Raw genomic sequence first — 21,155 nt, 5'->3', positions numbered from 1 at the left:
CAGTAACCACCATGGGTATATTGTACTTGTATGACTGTATGTGATAAATACAGTTGATTTACCTTTACTTAGGCACGCAGTGCTTTTGGCTAAATGCTAATGTCACCATGCTAACATGCTAAAATTACAATTCTAACATGCTGATGTTAAGCAGGTATAATGTTTATCATGTTCACCAACTTAGTTTAGCCTGTTAGCATGTTAACAATTGGCAGTTACCACTAGTATTAAACACAAAGTACAGCTGAGGCTGATGGGGATGTAATTCGTTTTTGCAGGTCATCAGTTTGGTCATAAACTAGTATGCTCACATGAGGCTAACACTGCAACAGTGTGGATTTTTGTTAAACATATGTGTAATATCTTAATGGCTCACCATTGTGTAAGGTTCCTTCACATTTTGCAGGCAACATGTTAATTTCAAGCTTATATTAGAAAAGACCACCTGGACAATACTGAGCAGCAGCTTCTGCAAGAATATTATTTATTTTCAGTAGAGCCGAGGGTGATTAGCTGTAACTGGCACTTACATCCAAACTCATTGTTTATTAAAGATCTAATCAGCCTTAAAATAAGCAAACCATCAAACTGATGGACTTTTTGCTTTGATGCAGTGTGTCAGTGTTCCCCACCACACGTATGACAAATACAGAAACATGTATAGCCCTGTTTGTCAGGATTATTTTCTTTGTTTGTCTTAAAGGTCCAGTGTGTAAGATTTAAGGGGATATATTGGCAGAATTTTGCAGAAACTGGGTATAATAGATGTTTTTTTTTATTGATCTATAATCACCTGAAAGTAAGAATTATTGTGTTTTGTTACCTTAGCATGAGTTGTTTATATCTACAGGTCCTCCTCCATGGAGGTGACCATGTTGCTCTGGCATGTTTCTACAATAACACAGAATGGACAAACTAGATACAACCTTAAGCATTTTTTGCAAGTTTCATGGCCACCATAGGTTCTCCTGCACGCTTTGAAGGGGAAGGTGAGACAAGTTTTTTTTTTTTTTTTTTTTTTTCAATGTTATTTTTTGGGCTTTTTGCTTTCATTTAGATAGGACAGCTGAAGATATGATGGGGGGGAACGACACGCAGCAAATGTGCTGCAGAGGACTGATAGCCTCAACACATGGTGCGCACGCCCTTCCAACTGAGCTATAGGGGCGCACCAAGACAAGGTTTTTGCAATATGCAAGCTCACTGCTAGATGCTACTAAATCCGACACACTGGTCCTTTAAAGGTGTATAATACGGTAAATATAGTTTAAAAAACATTATTAGTAAGTACAGTCAGCCAGTATTGTCAACAAACTATTGAAAACAAACATTCAAAGCTGCGTCATATTTAATATTTTTACATGAAAAATTATTATTTCAAACCTGCATTTTTTTTTCTTTACTGCACAACAAACTACAACAACAAAGCATGCAGTGTCACATTTGATTTGTTTTGATGCTTTGTTGCTGATATGCATTAAAAACTTAAATCGACTGATCAGTTAAAGTGACGACAAATCTATTATTTATTGACATGACAATCAAAAAACACATATACAGTAGAAAATGTGTGCCTGAGCTTGTTTTTATTGTGAGAATATGCACAAAGTTTCTCTATTTCCCCCGACAGTGTGTTTAGTGTGTCATCCTCCTCCATTTGTGCAGCTTTTGGCCTCAGGCAAAAACAGCACAACATTTAAAGCAGACAAGACTTAAAGTGTCATACAAGAAGAAAATAAGCTCATCTATTCAGCTGGTTCTACCCAATCATGTCACATCTGGTTTCCCTCTCCCTTTTTAGTTCTGTTGCCCTCTGCTCGTCTCTCTCTATTTCCTACTCCTACTGAATCTAAATTTTACTATCCTGTTTGAATAGAGGCAGACTTAACATCCCGGTAACACCATTAAATTTAAGAGTCGGTGTGTATGTGGATTTAGTGAGAAAGCCAGTGGGCATTAAACTGTGGAGAATGACACAGATAGAAACTTTTACTAATTCCCACAGCATACGGACTCACAAAATACATGCCTCCCCCCATTTTTTTACTCACACACTGGAGAACATGTACAACATCTCCTGCAGAAAATGTCCTCCTTTTCCTTAATAACAAGGGACAGAGAAAGTGTGTCACACAGCGCTCACACAAAGTTACGGGCTGCGTGTGATTCGTTTGGCTGCAGTGCATGTATGTGTATGAATGTTTGTAGGTGTCTTGTGGATGTATGAGCGTGTGGGTTGGGGTTTATATACTTAATCTCTGGCGTAAAGTCGATGTCCTCATGCTGAACCCGCTGTATGAAATATTTACTCGTAATATGGTTGGGAGGGAATTAAGGCAATTCACAAGGAGTTTCTGCTATCGAGTAGAAGTGTGTCAGTGTGCATTTGTGTGTGTGTTTTATTTGCAGTCAAATGGTGAATGACCGCATCTGTTGAGCGCTGTATGGCTGTGTGGGTGTTTGCGTTAGCGTGAGTTTGTGTATATGCATTAATGTGCATCATCAATTTCAGTCAAAAGCAGTGGCATAGTTGAGGATTATATATACCCTGTTTCCAGGCGGCTACACTAATGCTCATCTCATTCACACAAGGCCCATTAGCCTATGTGTGTGTGTGTATGTGTGTACATGTGTATGCCTGCAGCACCTGGTGCTGTCTGACAGTGCCTAACCTAATGGAAGTAAAGCACAGCTGTAAAACCACTGGCCTGTGCCATATATCCGCCTGCACAAGTCTCTAGCTAACAGCTTTCACACCCCTACCTTCACACAAACACTCACATACATATAGATGTGCACACACATTTATAGGTTCATACAGATTCGGACACACACATACAGAGAGCCGTACCAACCACAGCTAATGGCTCAATAGCTCATAGGGAATCATTCATGGAGACACGGGGCATGGAGGGGAAGCGGGAGGGTTGGAGGGATGTAAATCTCCAGACATAATCCATGGAAGGGAAAAGACCATCGGATGTAGCCGTCTGTCTTAAGCTGGGAGAAATTTGTTTGGTGTGTTTATATGTGTGTGTGTGTGAGAGAGAGAGAGAGCACATATGGCTCTGATTATGTTAGCTGAGCTGCTTACAGTAAAGCCAGAGGCTGACCAGCTCAGCCCGTGTGCTTTACCAACCATGAGAGGGGCTGGGAGCTTTAATCACGGGTGGGTGAGGCGGCGACGGGAGGGGAGGTGGGGCGGTACGCAGTAGAAGAGGAGGGAAGGAGATGAGTAAAAGATAGAAGGATGAAATAATTGAGGCCAAAGGACATGATGGATGAAAGGTGAAAGTGTGCGGATGGGCGAGAAGAAAACGGAGAGGGGGATCAAAATGTCGAAGGAGAGACGGGGAAAAAAGGTTTGAAGAGACAGAAGAGAGTTGAAGAGGGCAGTGGGAGCGAGGGATCACTCTGTCTCACTGGAAATTAAAAGACAAGCTCTTTGCTCATTCTCAACTAATAGTGATTTAACTATATGTTGCAGTCACCCTGTATGGCTGCTCTGCTGGGGATATTGTGGCAGGGCTGAGAATGAAATACAAACTGACCAGACACAGATTTAAGGTGTATAAATGGAAGAAAACTTCAAGTGTAAAGCAGCGATTTAAAACAGAATCTAAACGGTAAACGCCCGCTTGTTGTTCTAATATATCAGTGAATAAAACACAATAGCAATCCAGTGTATGCCAAGTTCATGAACGCTTTTACATTTGTTGTTTTTAACACCCAGTGTCAGCTCGATCATTCCCAGGAGAAATCCTCTGGCGCACTGGAAGTGATGCGTTAAACGCTTCCATCAGCAGCAGCGGTGGTTTGTTTGAAATAAATGAACAATATAGCCGGAGATGAAAAGCAAATGTATTAAATGAGATCGCATGATACAGCAGGAGAATGCGGGATGAAAGAGATGAGCCCAGAATTCAATAAGAATTCATCAGGGCTGCTTAAGCTGCAAGATGATTCTCTATAATAAGTTGCAGCTCTGTCCTGTGTAGCTGCAGTGACAAACATGATAATTTGTTTGTAGACAGTCTGACCCCCTGACTAGGAAAGATGAAGATATTATGAAATTCCTTTTAAGCCTGTTTACCTAACATACTGCTCCTGTGCAGACTGTCCATATTAGTGATATGCTGGACACCAGATGAAAAGGACAAATGCTGTGTCCACACTTCTTCAGCAATACTGATGCTTTCATTACAGGATGCCTAATAAGCTCATTTGCCTCTCTCTCTCTTTCTCTCTTTGTGTGTGTGTGTGTGACAGGCTGATGCTGAGGGAGGAGGCACCCAGCGCTCCTCCGAAGAATATTGTAGCCAGCGGGCGGACAAACCAGTCCATCATGGTCCAGTGGCAGCCACCGCCAGAGCCCCAGCTTAACGGAGTCCTCCGAGGATATGTGCTCAGGTATACACACACACACACAGAAACACACACACAAACGTATTTGGTTATATATTTATAACACTGCCAAAATTTTTGTGTCTGTTTATTAATTTTTGGATATTTTTCTATGTCTGGTTGTAGTTTGGTAACACAGCAACTGGCTGGGCTAGTTGGTAAACTGCTGTAGCTGGTTAATTTTGATGATACATAAATCATTAATCTGTGCACACAACTTATCTTTAATGTGCAAATGAATCTAATATCTTGTGCACAAGATGGAAAAACATCTCATCTGTTCTGCACTGTATTTTACGTAAAATACCAAACCACTAGTAGAGAGTAGAAGCAAAAAAAAAAAAGTAGAAAATAACATTTGGTCATTTATTTTGTAAAATGTAAATATTCAACAGTGGCTCATAGGTCACAGTTCTTACTGTAACAGTTCAGGCACTCAAATACTGGCATACTGTGAATAAGGAAAAAGAAATGATATATATATAATAATAATAAATAAGTAATACTCCATGGTAAGACACTGGCCTGTTGATAATTGGTGAACTTGTGCTCTCAGAGCAGCATAACGGACCGACTAACAAGCACATGTGAAGGCACATTGTAGCAGAGCTCAAGCACTTTGACCAGATGCTTAATATTGTATCTTCAGAGTCTGGTCACAGAGAAAAACACCACCATAGCATCAGTTTTTGCTTTGGTCTGGATCTACTGTGAGATGCTGTCTGAATGCTGTGGGGAGAGGAACTCGCCTTCCAGTCTGTGTTTGTCTTGTCCTGCTAATGGACACATTCGGGTGAAACGTTTGAAATGTTTCCACAGACAAACCTGACATCAGTCAGCACCATAACTGTAACTTACCCGGAGTGGCTTGACTAACCATTGCTAACAAGACCAAGCTGACGAGCACGCTACAGCTGATGCACAACAAAGGGTGCACGACCAAAACATCTTGGGTAAAACTTGTGCTCTAAAACATCTGTTCAGTGCATGCTAGCAGTAGATATACAAAGACAATTTTGATAGTTGAGGTCACAGGACATATCAGCTGAGGAAGTCGTGTACCGATTCAAGCGTCCTGTACCGAACATGTCAGGATGAATACACGTACCGTTTCACCTGTAATCACAAAACCAACATACAACAAACTATCATTATTGCCTTTCAAAAAAAGGTGACACATATGAAAACAGAACGTAATATAAACATAACAGTTAGTTTTCTTGAAAATGATTTCTAAATTGTTCCAGTGTGTTTGTGCCAAGTACAGACTTGTGGGTCTGCACTTGTGCTGCAACTGATACTTTGTGAAGTTTCATGATGTTCAGTTTTATTCCAACAACACAGACAGCAGGTCACATGAGGTCTCCAGCTCCATGGGTTGTTCTGTTACACTGGCATAATAACCGTGCATTTGATTTGTTGTTTCCATACTTTTGATTTTTTTTTTTTTTACAACCAAACCGACACAAAAGTCTTTTGCTTTGATGGAGAAAATGCGGTCATCTTCCAAGTCACTTCCAAAGTGCACGTAAAGACTTTCTGAGATATTTTACTCACAATCATCTATTCTTTCATTAACGTTCCAAATGTTCAAAAATTCAAGGACAGAGACTTTTAAATGGTTCAACTGTTGTTCATAATTTTGTTTTTTCTTCTAATTAAAACCAAACCAAATGGTTATGATTTTGTTTAAAAACATTTTATCAATATTCACAAATTATTCTATTGCTTACACCATTTAAATGAATAATTTGCTATACATGATGTTCTTTCTATACATAGAGGCGTTATGTATGTTTGTATGTAGTGTGTGTGTTCAGGGATACATTCAGTGGGGGGTGTTAAGAGAACAATGTGAAGCAATGAAGGCTGGGGTAGTGGCATTGGCAAGAACTTCAGTCTTCTTTCACCCCTGGTTGAATTTATTCTGGTTTATAGAAGCATTTAGTCAAGTGATTGATTAGTTGGATGCCAGAAAATAAACAAAGTAATTTATCAAGAAAAAATGCCAAACATGGTACCGACTTCTCAAATGTGAAGAGCTCCTTCTTCTTACTGCTTTATACCACTGAAAATATATGAAAATTTTGGGTTATTTGGCTTGTTAGACAGATAAAAGAAGCAATTTCACATAGTCATTGCGGAATCTGTAATATCGTATCAGGCATTTTTCACTATTTTATGACATTTTAGAGACTAAACAACCGTAACAATAGCTGTTTGATCACTCAGTAATGCAAAGAATTGTCACGAGGAAACTAATGAAAATTATAAAGAAATATTCCTTCATTTTGTGTCTCCCTCACATAACTACTCCTTCATTCATCGACAGACACGAGTGCTCTTTACAGGTTCTCTCACTGCCCTTGGTCATCTGTCCTTCACTTTGATGTCTACCTTAAGTGTGACACACTAGGTGTAATCAAACTGTCATCAGCTGCTTCACATGAATTTGCATATAAGTGCAGTAAAAGTTATCAGGTCTTTATGCTCGTTCAGCGTGTTATCTGCCTCCACTTCAGAAATCAGGTGAAAATGGAGACGCACGCTCAGACGTCTGCACTGTATTATTTCAGTTTTACAGGACGGAGTTTCTGCCCCCTTATGCCCTCCCCTTTGGTTTCTCCTTTCTCCTCGTAACATCAGCTGGCGGATCCTCCCTCTTTCTCTCTTTCTTCTCCTCCGTCACTGCCTCCTCCTCCTCCTCTTCCACCAGTGTGAGTGTCAGTGTGTCAGGTGGAGAGAGGAAAAAGGGGTTATCTCCTCTCCACTACGGAGATCCCCTGTCAGCCTCTGGCACCCCCTCGCTTTGTGCATCAGTGTTTTTGTGTGTATGAGTGTGTTCATATGAGTGTGTTTGTGTGTGTGTGTACAGTATGCATGTTTGATAGAGCGCTGAATCAGCCAGTGAAATGTTGGAACATCCCGTTACCCTGAATCGCCTCCACATTAAAACGCTGACAGGTGGATTATTACTCCATTCGGCTCCATCAGATATGTACAATACCTAAGTGGTATTACACCTCCCTGTCTAGTCGGGGGTCATATATCCCTTTAAGTGGACATTTATATCACATGTACTAAAGCGAAGGCCTTGAAGGTGCACTACTCAGAGATGTCTACCAGGCATTGAAGGTTTTTATTCTTTCTGACATGATTCAAGCCACTTCTGAACAATGGAGGGCATAGTTTAGCATAGTTTCACTGCCTCTCACACTGCCAACGTAAAAGATACTGCGTTAAACTGAAGTTTTCATTTATTTGAACATTTCTATTCAGGCCATATACACTATGCACACTGTTAGGATTTTATATTATATTGTTAAGCTACATGCAAAGTTTTTCCAGGCTGGTGGCATATTTATATGAGAACATTTGGTTATATTACATTCATTACATGCTTTTGTTCAAAGCAACTTAAACTTTAATGATCATGCATATACATATATTAGGAGCAATTCTGGGTTTATTTTCTTACTCAAGGACACAGAAATAATGGGTAAAAAAAGGCAGGGATTCAACATTAATCCTTACTATTAGAGACGGGGAATGAGAAGATTTTAGTTATTTTAGTCAAAACAACATCGCCTTTGCTGTTTTAGCCACAACCCTGTGTAAGAATCTACCCCAATCAATCAGATTTGCAAAAATCTTTGTGCTGTCATACAAAGCATCTGAAAACACACAAGAACATATTTATATATATATATATATATATATATATATATATATATATATATGTTCTTGTGTTTATATATATATATATGTATATGTGTATATATATATGTATATATATGTATATATATATATATATATATATATATATATATATATATATATATATATATATATATATATATATATATATGTATATATATATATACATAAAATATATACAAAAAAATATTAAAAGACAACAAGAGACAGGTAAGTGAGTAGCACATATGGAATAAGTGAAAGGGCAGTTAGCCCTCATCTTCCAGGGACATATGATGAGTTCTAGTTTCTGTAGGAAGGAGTGCAATGGTTCCCAGATCCTCCAAAATCTGTCCGATTTGTGATTAAGGTCATGAGTCAGCTTCTCAAGAGGGAGAAGGGCAGAAATCTGTGATATCCACATATCGACTGTAGGGACCTGGGGAGTTGACCACCACCACAAGATACATTTTTTAGCCAGGAACAAAAGAATTATTCACAGAGATTTGGTATCCGTGTCAAAAAACTGTCTAAAGTATGGTTTAGAAGACAGAAAGAAGGAGTCAGTGGAAACTTTACCAGTAACCTCCTGGATTACAGAGTGAACCCCCTTCCAGAAGGTCTGGATGTGGTCACATGACCAAAATAAGTGGATAAATGTACCTTTGTATTTTACTTTTATAACAAAGATTGGAGGTGTCAGACAACATTCTCAAATATATATTTTTTATTAATTTTTTTTGTTGTAATTTAATTTTCCATTCTCCTGATCATTTTAATTCTTTATCAATTCCCTTTACTGATTCCTGATCAATTTTAGCCATCTAAAATGAATGAAATGAGAGAATATTTGTGCAGCACTTATGTTCATTCAGGTTTTCTCAGTCGAAGAAAAAATCTGCTAAGCCTGCCTGCGAGGTGCTGATGTTGTTATAACAGGATATTTACCCTCAGTAACAGATGAAGCAGTGGCACTCAGTGTCACATAAAGGATATTCCTGGGATTTAAGTCCATGTTGCATTGAAAGATGTTTCAGCATATTTCTGGTGTTTCCACCCTTACTTGAAATTATCCTTTTACGTACGTTACAACCATTACAGCTGTCATCTTTCTTCGTGAAATGAAACCATGCTTTAGACCGTTTCTTTCTCTCTGCCATGACTCCTTCTTTTGTGTATGACTAGATCTGAGAATGTGGAACCAGTTCTCGATTGTTCCGGTTCTCAGTTCCTCCTTCTACTTTTTGTTAAACAGCTACAGTCATAATATTGTTTATATGTCCACACACGTCTGAATGTTTTGACCTAAGCACATGCTAACTTTCCTTGCTTGTTTAACTACAAACCAACATATTTACAAGTTTTTCTGTGTTTGTGTGTGTGTGTGTGTGTGTGTGTGTGTGTGTGTGTGTGTGTGTGTGTGTGTGTGTGTGTGTGTTTAGGTACCGTCTGGCAGGGCTGCCAGGGGACTACCAGGAGAAGAACATCAGCAGCCCAGAGACCAACTACTGTCTGCTGAAAGATCTGATCATCTGGACACAATACCAGATCCAGGTGGCCGCCTACACTGGAGCCGGCCTGGGCGTCTACAGCAGCCCTGTCACAGAGTACACTCTGCAGGGAGGTGAGTGAAGACACACACAAACAAATTTTTATGTCTCGTTCTTGTAGGGCAAAGCAAATGTACAAAAAAAATTGAGATGTTATGCATACACACATATTCCTGCATAAACATACTAGTAGCATTATCTTTTAATGTACTTTACTTTAAAGATGCTGTATCAGTTCTGGGGAAAGTTAATTGTTGAGTCCATTTACCGGGTCATGAAATTACAGATGCTTTGGATTAATGGCTCGAAGATGGCTGATTGCTGAGTCTCTTTCCTGGGTCATGAAATACTGACGTTTTGGGAATGAGACTCAACAATCAACTATCTTACCAGCTTGTGATTGGCCAAAGTCTGCTGTCATGAGCTAGATTTTCTAAATCCTGAAAACAGAGCCAAAAGAAGGAGCAGAAGTTTACTTTTCTCTCACATCACTTGAATTACATTATGCTTAAACTTTATGATGAACTTTTGCCCAGTAACTCTAAATAAAAACTACCTGCCCCAGCGTTAATTAATTGCCAAAAAGAGGCTCTTCTTTGGTCCTCAAATTGTCAAGAAAATATGTGTGAGACAAAGTTTGAGGAGGAAGTGTTTCCTGGTGGTTAAAAACATCTCTGAATAGATTTATAGTTAATGACTCGATGATTAAAATTTCAAGATGAGGCAGTAATAATATCCCAGACTGTTGTCCAATTAATAGATTGTTGAGTGTTGTTGGAGTCTACCTGACCTTGGTCTCACTCATTGGACTCATTGTTACTCATTTCTATTTCTTATTCAAGCAAGATTTGCTGGTTATACAATTAATGAGCAAATAGATAAGGAGAGCATCATTTCATTTACTATGTGAGCTGAAATAGCTGATAAATATAAATAAAATAAGCTTAGTGGTAAAGGATAAGTGTTCTTGAGATCTTTAAATGATCTTAGACCTTTACTTTTAATAATATTGAAGAATATAAGAAGTACTAGAATGAAGGCCATGTATTCACATATACATGTGCAAATCTGGTCTTATTATCAGGCTGAAGGACACTTTAAACGTGAATAGGAAGAGCCAGAGAATCAACCTTGTTGAAAAAAAACTTGTTGTACAATAGTTACAGTAGAGTCTGAAGCTCAATTCTGAGTCTGTCCTGTAGTTTTCTCTTATAAAATAAATATAGCAACTTTAATTTAAAAAAAAACAAAAAAACTTGTTCTTTAACTTTTGATCAACCAAAACTAATTTCAGGCTTGAATTAACCCACCCACTTCTGGTTTAGGCACCACCCTTTTCGAATAGCTAATGGTAAAATCGCATCCTTTGTGTAGATGAAGCAGTGGCATCAAGCAGAAACCTGTGCAAAGGTCATGTGCAAAGACATTCACAGCAGGGTTTGGGAAAAAACTATTTTGACACTAAAACATTCCTAATTAACCAAATTTGATCGTGTGGATTTGAATACAGAAGGAAAACTAATGGGAAGCTATAGAATGACATGATATATCTAAATGTAAAGTACATTGAAGAAAGATTTTGATCTAGTTGTGTGGACAAGTATATCTCTAAAAACTACACAGAGGCATTTCTATAATGGTAGCAGTACATACTGTACTGTTTTAAGTTTTTGTGGTAGCGATCAAACGACTGAGATCATAGTTCCAGGCAGCAGCAGCACAGTAAATCCGTAGGCTGGTTTGCTTCGCTCTCAGCGATAGGACAAGGAGCTCAGCTTTGAGCGGAGTCAGACTTGTGTTAAAGTTGCCCCTGAGGCATCCCCCCTCAAAGGCTTACCAGCTTCAGCCAACCGGAAGGAGACCCTAGGGGCGACCCAGGACACGCTGGAGGGACTCCATCTCCCAGGATGAGCTGGAGGAAGGAAAGAGCGTCCGTGCAGCTCTATAAATATATAATATGATAAGTAATAGTGAGTTGATTGTAATAAACATGGCTGCAGTGCACAGAGGAACACACTTTCAAATACGTCACACATAAATCTAGGCGGAGGCAGTGAAAGACGGAAGAATGTAAGTATAGACAGTAAAGGAGGAAGAGGGGAAGTAGTCGTGGGGGTAAATCTTCTTTAAACACGTGCTCTTCTCTTCCTGACTTTTATTCCAACAGTATATTATCATTATTAAAGATGGGCAGAGCTACACACACACACACATGTGCACATAAAACTCACAGTCATTATTACAAGAGTTCGGGACAGGTTTATAGACTCAGGAGAGGGAGTTAGGCTCATTAATTATTCTAATGTGGTTTAATGGGAGTGGCTGCGATGGATTGGACATTTTCTCTCCCTCTATCTCTGAGAGGATGTGGTTGAACTCAGTGTTAGACCCTGATAACATTGCTCTTCTCACATACAGGCATGGGAGCATACTAAGATTGCCCCAGAGGACAGAGTTTAGTGTTTTATCTGTAGCTGTGAGCTGTGAGGGGTTAGAAGCCGGTCCCCAGGAGTACAGTCAGCATGGCAGGAGAAGGAGAGAGCATCTTTAACATCAATTAATCTTCCGTCTCCCCCTCTGTCTCCTCATCCTTTGGCTCTCTTTCCTCTCACTATCTTTTCCGCACCATTTTTCACTAGTTTTTGTTCTGGTCTCTGCACTTTTCCTGTCTGTATGCTTGCTGTTAGTCTGTGTCCTCTGGCCTCTTTGGCTCAAATATAAGATGTAAAGGGCATTCCCATCATGCAACAGTGCATTATCACTGTGGATTTCTAGCATCAGCATAAACCCCTTACAGTGTAATCACCGTAACATGTGCCCACAAACACACACACACATATGCATGTATATACACACATATTTCACAGTCACACTCTTCTCCTCCTGGCTTTAATATTATCATGGAGCCTCTTATACAGTAGACACCATATAACACATAAAGACTGAAACGTGCAGACACATTCATACACTGCACTGAAGTAAAAGGAAGATAAATAAGAAAAATACACATAAGAGACAGCGGACCAATCTTATGAGTTGATAAGGTAAATCTGTGTCTAGCGCTTGCAAACCAAACACACTGAACAAATAACCTACGTTTCACTGGAAAAAACTGCTGTAATATACGCAGTAAATGCCACAACTTCTCTTGTTAGACATCCTCCATCTTATCTCTCGTAGCACTCTGTCTTCTCTCTCTCATTCTCTGGTGGATGATGAATGTCGCGGCCAAGTTTATACACGTTTCAAGCAGACTTATTGCTATTCTGTTATTTTCTATATGAATTATTACTACTCTGTTTTAGTTTGCCTGCAAATTCTTATTGTTGAACTTTTTATTGTTGAGATTTAAATTTAAACACAGAAAAACTAGGAGTCCTAGTTTATTACCCATTGGATGTGTGGATATGTTTTTTCCCAGTACAGCAAAGTATAAGTAATACATCAGAATCAGAATGAGGTTTATTGCCAAGTCGGTTTTTACATATGAGGAATTTTCTTTGGTGTTTTGGTGCATAATAATAAACCTGGTTAGTAGAAAAGGCAAGTACAGCAAGCTAAGGGACATAAATAGAAAACTGGCAATATGAAAAATGTTATTTTAAAAAAGTAAAGTAAGTTTTTTTAAAAAGTAATGAAAACAGGAATGTGTATTCACCAGTGAATGTGCAAAACTTTGCAGTATTAAGTTTAAGAATATTTGAAATATAATAACTACTAGTAATGTTGATGCTCCACCATTATAAAATAAATTTGTCCATTTTTTTTTCATGGATGAAACACGTGAAGTTCAGGTTAAACATCATGAGTAGTGCTCTAGTGAACAGAGTTGGGCTGTATCGTGTCTTCTGTGGCTCCAGTGGGAGATTTCCAAAGTTTGAAAAACTATACCTGATGATGTCACAGTGATGTCACCAGAGTTATTTCAGCTTCCACTCAGGACTTTTTGACAGACAGCCTACATTACTAAGTGGAGGTATGTGGTTTGAAAGAAGTAAGCATTCAGTAGACATCAGTTTTCTATTTAAAGACAGTATCCAGTTGTATTTTGGGAAAAGAAAGATCCATTGTTTTTTGAGATTGACCAGTACTGTTGGCTTAATGCCAGGATATTTCAGCCTCTGCTGCTTTTATTTTTAGTTTACTTGTGGGCCCTCCCACTTTATTAAAATTGCTGGATTGTCTATTGTAAGTTAAAGGTAGAATATGTGGGATTTGTTGGTTGCTGTTTATAAATGCACCATTCAAATTTGGCCCCACCTCCCTGGCTCAATGAACAAGAGAAGGAAAGACGCAGCAGCATTAGAGCTAGAGAGTCAAGTGAGGAAGCGGTGTTAGTGAGAACAAAGCTATGAATTGGAAAAATAAAACATAATTCTCTGATTATTTCACAGCAGTTACCTTCTAAAGCCCAAATAAACACACCGATAGCTCAGTACAGTGCTGGATTTTGCTCCGGTCCCGACCTCACAGCCTCTGCCATCCTGAAAACAGCAAAATAATCAGAAAATAAAAAAATACAAGCAGAGAGCAGGGTCAGATAAAGACACTGCCTCTTCATTCTAGTGGGTCAGAAACTATGTTGTAGAGGGATTCTTTTTATATGAGTCTACACATTGTCTTTTAGAAAAAAATCACAGTTGTATTGTGTGAGTAATAAATGTTGTCAAGGCTGCTTGGTTAGTGAGGGGAGAGTGATGTGACCACAGAACTAAACCAACACATCCAGTGAGACATCTAACTCTCTGAGGCCTTTGTCTGGCCTCCAGAGGTCACTGACTGAAAGACTTAATAGATTTCATTCATCATTTGAGCTGTCTTTATGAGCAGTCATTGTTCAGAACCAGTCACTGAAGGGGCAGTTCCCTAATCGCACTTAGTCATCCCAAAGCTAATAGATACTATGCAAAACACGTGAATGCAAAATACAATAGATGAGATGAATTATATTGAGAAATTAGGTCATTTTCCAGCAGAGGATAGCTGTGTAGGTTTGGCATTTAACTTCTGCAAGCTTAGCAGATATTTTTAATTAAAATTTGAATTGAATCTTTACATAAAATATTGAAATATGGCGCTGTGTGAGATATTTTAAACCACTACTTGCTCAAAACATAAGAGCAAAACACTGGAAATTCTCTGCAGCTTTGGGCTCCAAGTTTATCACTGTCTGTTTTTTTCCAGTGTATCTAAATACCTTTTCCTCTTCCTCGCAATGAATCCATTGCACCTAATTGTTCAGTGTTTGTTTGTGCTTAGTTCCTACAGCACCTCCACAGGAAGTGGAAGTGTTAGCTATCAACTCGACTACCATCCGCTTCACATGGAACCCTCCGCCTCAGCAGTTTATTAATGGCATCAACCAGGGATACAAGGTAAGCCTCTGGATGTGTGTGTGTGTGTTGCAATGCTATAAACAACACATAGTAAAAGGTTTAATAAAATAAAAGACCTTTGCCTATTTAAAACAAAGTTTTGAGTTTAGCAGTTGTTCATATGAATATTTCCTGTTGGGGGATATTCATATGATTCATTCATGAATCATTTTTCCTGTTATTCCAGCACCGCATGAAAGAAGGATTCATGTCGACTTTCTGAGAATGAATAGTGTAAACATTAGCTGATTCAGCAAATGAAGACAGATGTGTTGATTTGTGGCACACTTTTAAAATAACGTACTTTAATCTTTGTGCTAGGGATGTGAAGTAAGTCAAAAGGCTCAAATTCAACTGAAGTCAATAGGTCATTGGTGTTGAAGTCCAAGTCGAGTTGACCTGGTTGATTTTGTCGAGTCAAGTCATGTGACCTGAGTTCACACCTCTGGAAAATCTGGTGTAACTTAAAACGTCTGATATATTGTTTATGAGACAAAATGTTCAAAATGTCTGGTCTCATCATCTTTGTCATCAACATTTTTATAAAACAACTCCTGTCCAGACACTTAAATTAGAAGTGATATTAAATATGCAGCGCTGCAGACAACAGCCAGTCTTTTAATTACACTGAGGTCTCAAGACTTAGACCTTCAACCGATAGATAATTTTGAGCAGACTCAAAAAACGGTCTGTAAAACACATAAAATAATCCAGACATTTCTCCACATTTTATTCACCAATTTAGCTATTTAAAAAGAAAAAAACCAGATACATGTAAAATAAATCACTGCCTCTGTGTGGGTGTGTGAGTAAATGCTGTGAATAACCTGTTAACCTCTCAAAAGGCTTTCAGCACAAAGGTCATGTCCCAGGATGCACTGCCTTGCTCTTGTTTACTCATATCCTTTGCCAAGGCAAGAAATGAAAAGGGATAGTAAAAAGACAGGATTAAGTGGGGAAAGAAGAAGAGGTATTGTGAAAATAGGGAGCGAGGGACCAAAGAGAAATAAGACATAATAATAAAGAAGCAGGATAATGGGGAGCAGAGTGAGAGCGAAGGATTGAATAGTGCGAGTGATCTATATGTACTAGTTCTGGTATGTGACTTATTCTTCACTTCGCTGTGGCAACCAACCCCTGAGGAACTGATTAACATGACAAAGAAAACACATCACATTCTGGCTGTGCGTCACTGCCTCTGTGTGTGTGTTTACGAGCGTGTTTTAGGGACTGTGAATGTTGGTGTCTTTGTTGGCTGATAAATAGTATATGGCTTTCCGTTTGTTTGATGTGGTTCTCTGATGCTGTCTCTGTTCACCAGGCTCCACCACTCCAAATCAGCGGAGCCTCACAGTGCTGCTCGGCACATGTGGGTGTGCGTCTTTGGGTGTGTTGTGTCGGTTAGAGGACAGTAGATAATGATATTAATTAAAAGAGGATATGAAGCAAAGCCTCATCTCATCTCATCCCCCCACAGATCAGTGACTGTATACAATACCCTTAATAATATAGCTCAAAACTGTTTGCCGGAGGGAGAACCAAAGAGCCACTTCTGACGAGTTTCTTTCTCACGTTTACATGTCCTTGAAACTGTCTCAAGACTTATTTTAGATTTTCTGTTGGAGTGGTGTGAGTTTTAGACACTTTGACTTCATCTATCTATTTATCTATCTCTCTGTCTGTCTAGCCATTTTATTTCAAGGGGTGTCATTACACTGTCATAACAACCTCATGACAACTGTCAGTGTCAAAACCAATCACAACTGACAGTTAAATGTAATGTGAAAACTAATTACTAATAAACTAATAAAGCTGAGGTTAACTTTGTGTTTAAGTTAGATAATGTCAAGTTGTCATGACAAAGAGATGACAGATTATGTTGTATTGGTTAATGTGAAGTTGTCAAAACAAAGATATTATTGGCGGTGGGCTGGTAGCTCAGCTGGTAGACTGGTTGTTAGTCCTCTGCTGTGGCCGTGGGTTCAATTCCTGCCTTTGTGCATGTTATCACCCCACTCTCTCCCCCCCTGTCCTGCCTTCTTTTCAGCTGTCCTGTCTAATAAAGGCATGAAATCCCCCAAAAATGATTTTCAAAAGCCATTATTGGCTTATTTAATGTCAAGTTGCCGTAACAAATCTCCAACAATGTCAACTTTACAAAAAAAAATCACAGAATTGACCAAATAACACTTAATGAGAACAGTCATAACCATTCATAGATACCCCTTCATGTTCAGGACAGGTGACATGGTTATGACAGTGTAATGACAGTCTTACACACTTCTTCAAATGAAGTGATGTATACACTCTGTATGTGTGTGTGTGTGTGTGTGCGTGCGTGTGTGTGTAGCATACTAACAGACATCTAACAACAATAGTTTTTCATTAAATAAATTGAATTTTGTCAGAATTTTCAAGGCTTCTCTTCTATACAAAAGAGGTTGCATAAAAGATTTATTGATTGTGACGCAGGAGTCTGAGATATATTACAACTACTTCAACAATACTGTTTTTGCTGAAAAACCTCATGCATATAAAATCAAGCACTGAGTATCTGAGTGTAAAGAAACCTCTATGAAGTATTTTACCTGTGACCTGACTGAACCCATTTGGCAGCAGAGAGATCAAACTGTGTTTTTTTCCACTGCGTAATGTCCCTGCTCTGTAATGTCCCAGGTCTACTTGGGGACAGTGCTGTACTGCATTGTGTTCTGCAGCACATTTTGGGTTTCCATTGCAATCTGGTTCAGAATGCACACGTTACTATAGCAACAGCAGGCCCAATCATTCCAGCACCCTTTTAGTGTAAAAGTGGACTAGCATCAGATGCTTCAGGGTGCCAGATCAGCACTCTTTTACTGCACCCAAACTGTACTGTGCTGATAATAAATTACAATAGAAAACCTTATTTTACCATGACAGACTGGGTGCAGTGCAGCACCCTTTAGGCAGAGAGAAAAGCAGCCACTCAAGAGTCTCTTTTCCCTAATAGGAGATCTCTGTGTTTTTGATTGGTTGCGGATTGTAGAGGTGATAAGAAGCAGTGTGTGCAGGGGAAGAGCATTTGCACTGTTAATATTTCTTTTTTTTTCTTCTCACACATGAAGAGTGAATGAGACTCAACTGACAAGACAAGTCAAAGTACAGTTTCCATTTTAAACTGTTCAAAGTGGTGATTGCAGGGGAAATAAAAATATTTTTTGTAGATGTTTAAATTATAATATGTATATAATAGAATAAACTGAAATGTAATATAGCATATAATACTGCTGTAGACTGGTGTACCTTAATGATAAAATGAATGTGATGTAGACAGGTTGTGCAGTAATGTTTCATACGTACATGCTTAATGAGGATTGGTTATGGATATGTAAAGCAAAAAGGGGAGGAACTTAGGAAAAGTAAATTGTGCTGCAGGGTTCAACTTCTTTTTTTCTTTTTTTTTTTAGCTTGGATCAGAAATTTACTTGCCCAGAGTCAATTTTTACTTGCCCCTGTACATATTGTTTTATTAATTAGCAGTTATCAAATAACAACAAAGACTGATTATTAATAATCATGTTTAATTTAGGGCTGGAAAAAATGTCCATTGCAGTTTCTTTAAGTCCAGGGTGATGTCTTTAAATGTCTTGTTTTGTCGGTCTACAACTGAAAGATATTTAGTTTAACATGAAAATAAACAAACAGAAGTGGGAAATCTCCATATTTAAGAGAATAAAAACAGCATTTTGTGCCATTTAGTAGGAAAAGTTCCTTTAAAGATTAGTCAATTATCAAAATATTTACACAGTTTAATCCTTTCTTACCACTTGCCCAGCCAGGTAAATGAGTTACGAGATTTACTTGCCCAGTGTAACATTTTACTTGCCCCAGACAAGTGGGGAAGCCTTATTGTTGAGTCCTGCTTGTAGAAGTTGTCCTGGGGTATCCTGCAGTATTAGTAGTAGATTTTGTGATGCTTATTAATTAATAAACTTAAATGTGTTTGAATCTCTCAATGGTAATGTTCATCTATAATGGGATAATATATGGGATTGTTTGTGGAAAAAAAGTCTACATGCAAAACCATAAAGAGAGAGCAGGTTTGTGAATGCTAACAAGATAATTGTTCCATGTTTAACTGATAATATCCTCAAATGTGATTAGCTACAGTGGTAGATACTCTTTCAAGTCAGAGTATAGACAGAACACATCAGTACTATAGTTCAGCTTTTCGTATTGACAGCTAAAAGAAACCTGTGTAAAAGCACATTGTAGCACAAAGACTAGTGGCCTGAAAGTGATGTGAAACTTTACATTCTCTGTTGAAATTACCACTCTGGAAAAACTCACAAGCACTGGCTCAGTAGCAACAGCAGTGAATGACTAAACCTCTCTGACCTGTGAAGTCTCATGAAGCCGGGGAACGGTCACTGGGTTTCCACAAGATTACATTTAATGAAACATTTACAGAGTTTCAGCTGGATATTCCTACACTGTCTGCATGTGGCAACTTTAGTAGATGACATGGGTAAGATTACGTGCTCTCTTAAAGTCGCAGGCTGCCTGTGTAATAATAGGGATTTATACTATATAGGGACAGTGTGGAGAAAATGACACTGGTCAACAGTGTTGGCTACTGTTGTTATTTACTGGGAAGAGAATAAACCAGACGAATCAGGAAACAGTGTAGAATACTTAGAGGCTTTGATACAGCAGGTGGGGTTGTATGCAACACACTGAGAGCACAGAGTAGTAAGACATTGTGCCTACAGGCCAGATTTTTAAAAAAGGTTTTTTAAATCAAATACTGATGCAAATAGAAGATTTGCTTTGCACCCCTCCGGCAATGCCGTGATAACAAATGTTTCGCCAACAATATGTCATTAAACAGAAATTTTTAATTCTATAATCATATGCAACTTGTGTGTAAACCTTTTTTTGTAATTACTTACCACTAACTCACTGCTTAATATGAAAACTTAGTCCCAAGATCACATTTTATCCATTTTTTTGTTTGTTTTTTATAATGGGAGCTCTAAATATGGGAACCATATCACAGAGTTGCCCATGGCTTATCTCTCATTATGAATATGGAAGTGTGTGCTTTTCACTGTTTGTTTTTGTGGCTAAAGCAATAAGACAAACTAAACTGTTGTGGTTGTGAATGTAAATCAAGTCTAACAATAGAGACAAATTAACCTTTCATTACTAGTTTAGTTGGACTGATAATCAAACTTAGTGTTTTGTTCTCCGATGCTGCTGTGACTGATAATGGCCCGCTGGCAGGAATTTATGTTAAGTGGTACATTCATACGTAAATAACTGCTTAAATTTTAATATGTTGGGAATGCAGATAACTTTTCTGGGGAATGAAACATGAATATTGTTTTGCCATTTTGACAAATTTGTAAATAGCATTTGGCAGTTTTAAACTTTAATGACGAAAAAAGCCTGAGGTAACAGCCTAATTCAAAAAAGATTCACCACAGCCCATACTGTGGTACAAATAAGTTTTGTCTCATAAATGCAGTCTGAATAATATGATTTAGATTTGGTGGCCTGAAGCTAACTTTGCTGAATTAAAAGAATAACTAAACAAAAAAAAAAACATGGAAATATAGAACAAGCAAATAACCGATGGATATTTTAGATGCAGCAGTGACCTGCTGGATGAAATTAGATTCAGTAAATATTATTGGGACCTTAGATGTCACTGGTAACCTTCTTTCTCTTTTACTGCAGCTATTGGTCTGGCCAGAGCAGTCTCCAGAGGATGTTACCGTAGTAACCATCACCCCGGACTACCCTGGTGCACGCCACACAGGATTAGTCAGCGGACTCAAGAAGTTCACCTGGTACTTCGGCTCCACCCTCTGCTTCACAACACCTGGAGACGGCCCCCGCAGCCCGCCCACCCTGCTGCAGACACACGAGGACAGTGAGTGAACGGGCACACACACACACACACATACACACACACACACACCTACGCACACACACGTTGGCCCACTTTTGGTTACACTACATAGATATAGACTTACAAAGACTTAACCCTATAGTTAACCTAACCCTAACCTTGTGTGTTTAGGCAGTAGTGGTAGTAGGAGACGCAAGTGAAAGCATCCCTCTGGAATTTTGCTTTCTTAAA

At 38.7% G+C, this 21,155-nt stretch overlaps 1 protein-coding gene across 1 annotated transcript in view; it reads left to right on the top strand.

The window, feature by feature from the left end:
* The window catches only part of LOC146329694 (protein sidekick-1-like), a 334,563-nt gene that overhangs the window by 230,440 nt on the left and 82,968 nt on the right, over nt 1-21,155 (top strand). The window contains exons 17-20 of the mRNA XM_084714965.1: nt 4,270-4,410; nt 9,543-9,724; nt 14,910-15,025; nt 20,750-20,945. Of these exons, the coding sequence (XP_084571091.1) occupies nt 4,270-4,410; nt 9,543-9,724; nt 14,910-15,025; nt 20,750-20,945 (635 nt within the window). The remainder of the gene's footprint in view (nt 1-4,269; nt 4,411-9,542; nt 9,725-14,909; nt 15,026-20,749; nt 20,946-21,155) is intronic.

This window comes from Lutjanus erythropterus, chromosome 3 (genome assembly GCF_056507025.1).
Source record: "Lutjanus erythropterus isolate fLutEry1 chromosome 3, fLutEry1.hap2, whole genome shotgun sequence".
Taxonomy (NCBI): Eukaryota; Metazoa; Chordata; class Actinopteri; order Lutjaniformes; family Lutjanidae; genus Lutjanus; species Lutjanus erythropterus.
The sequence above is the reverse complement of the archived record's forward strand: the minus strand, read 5'-3'. Positions and strand labels throughout refer to the sequence as shown.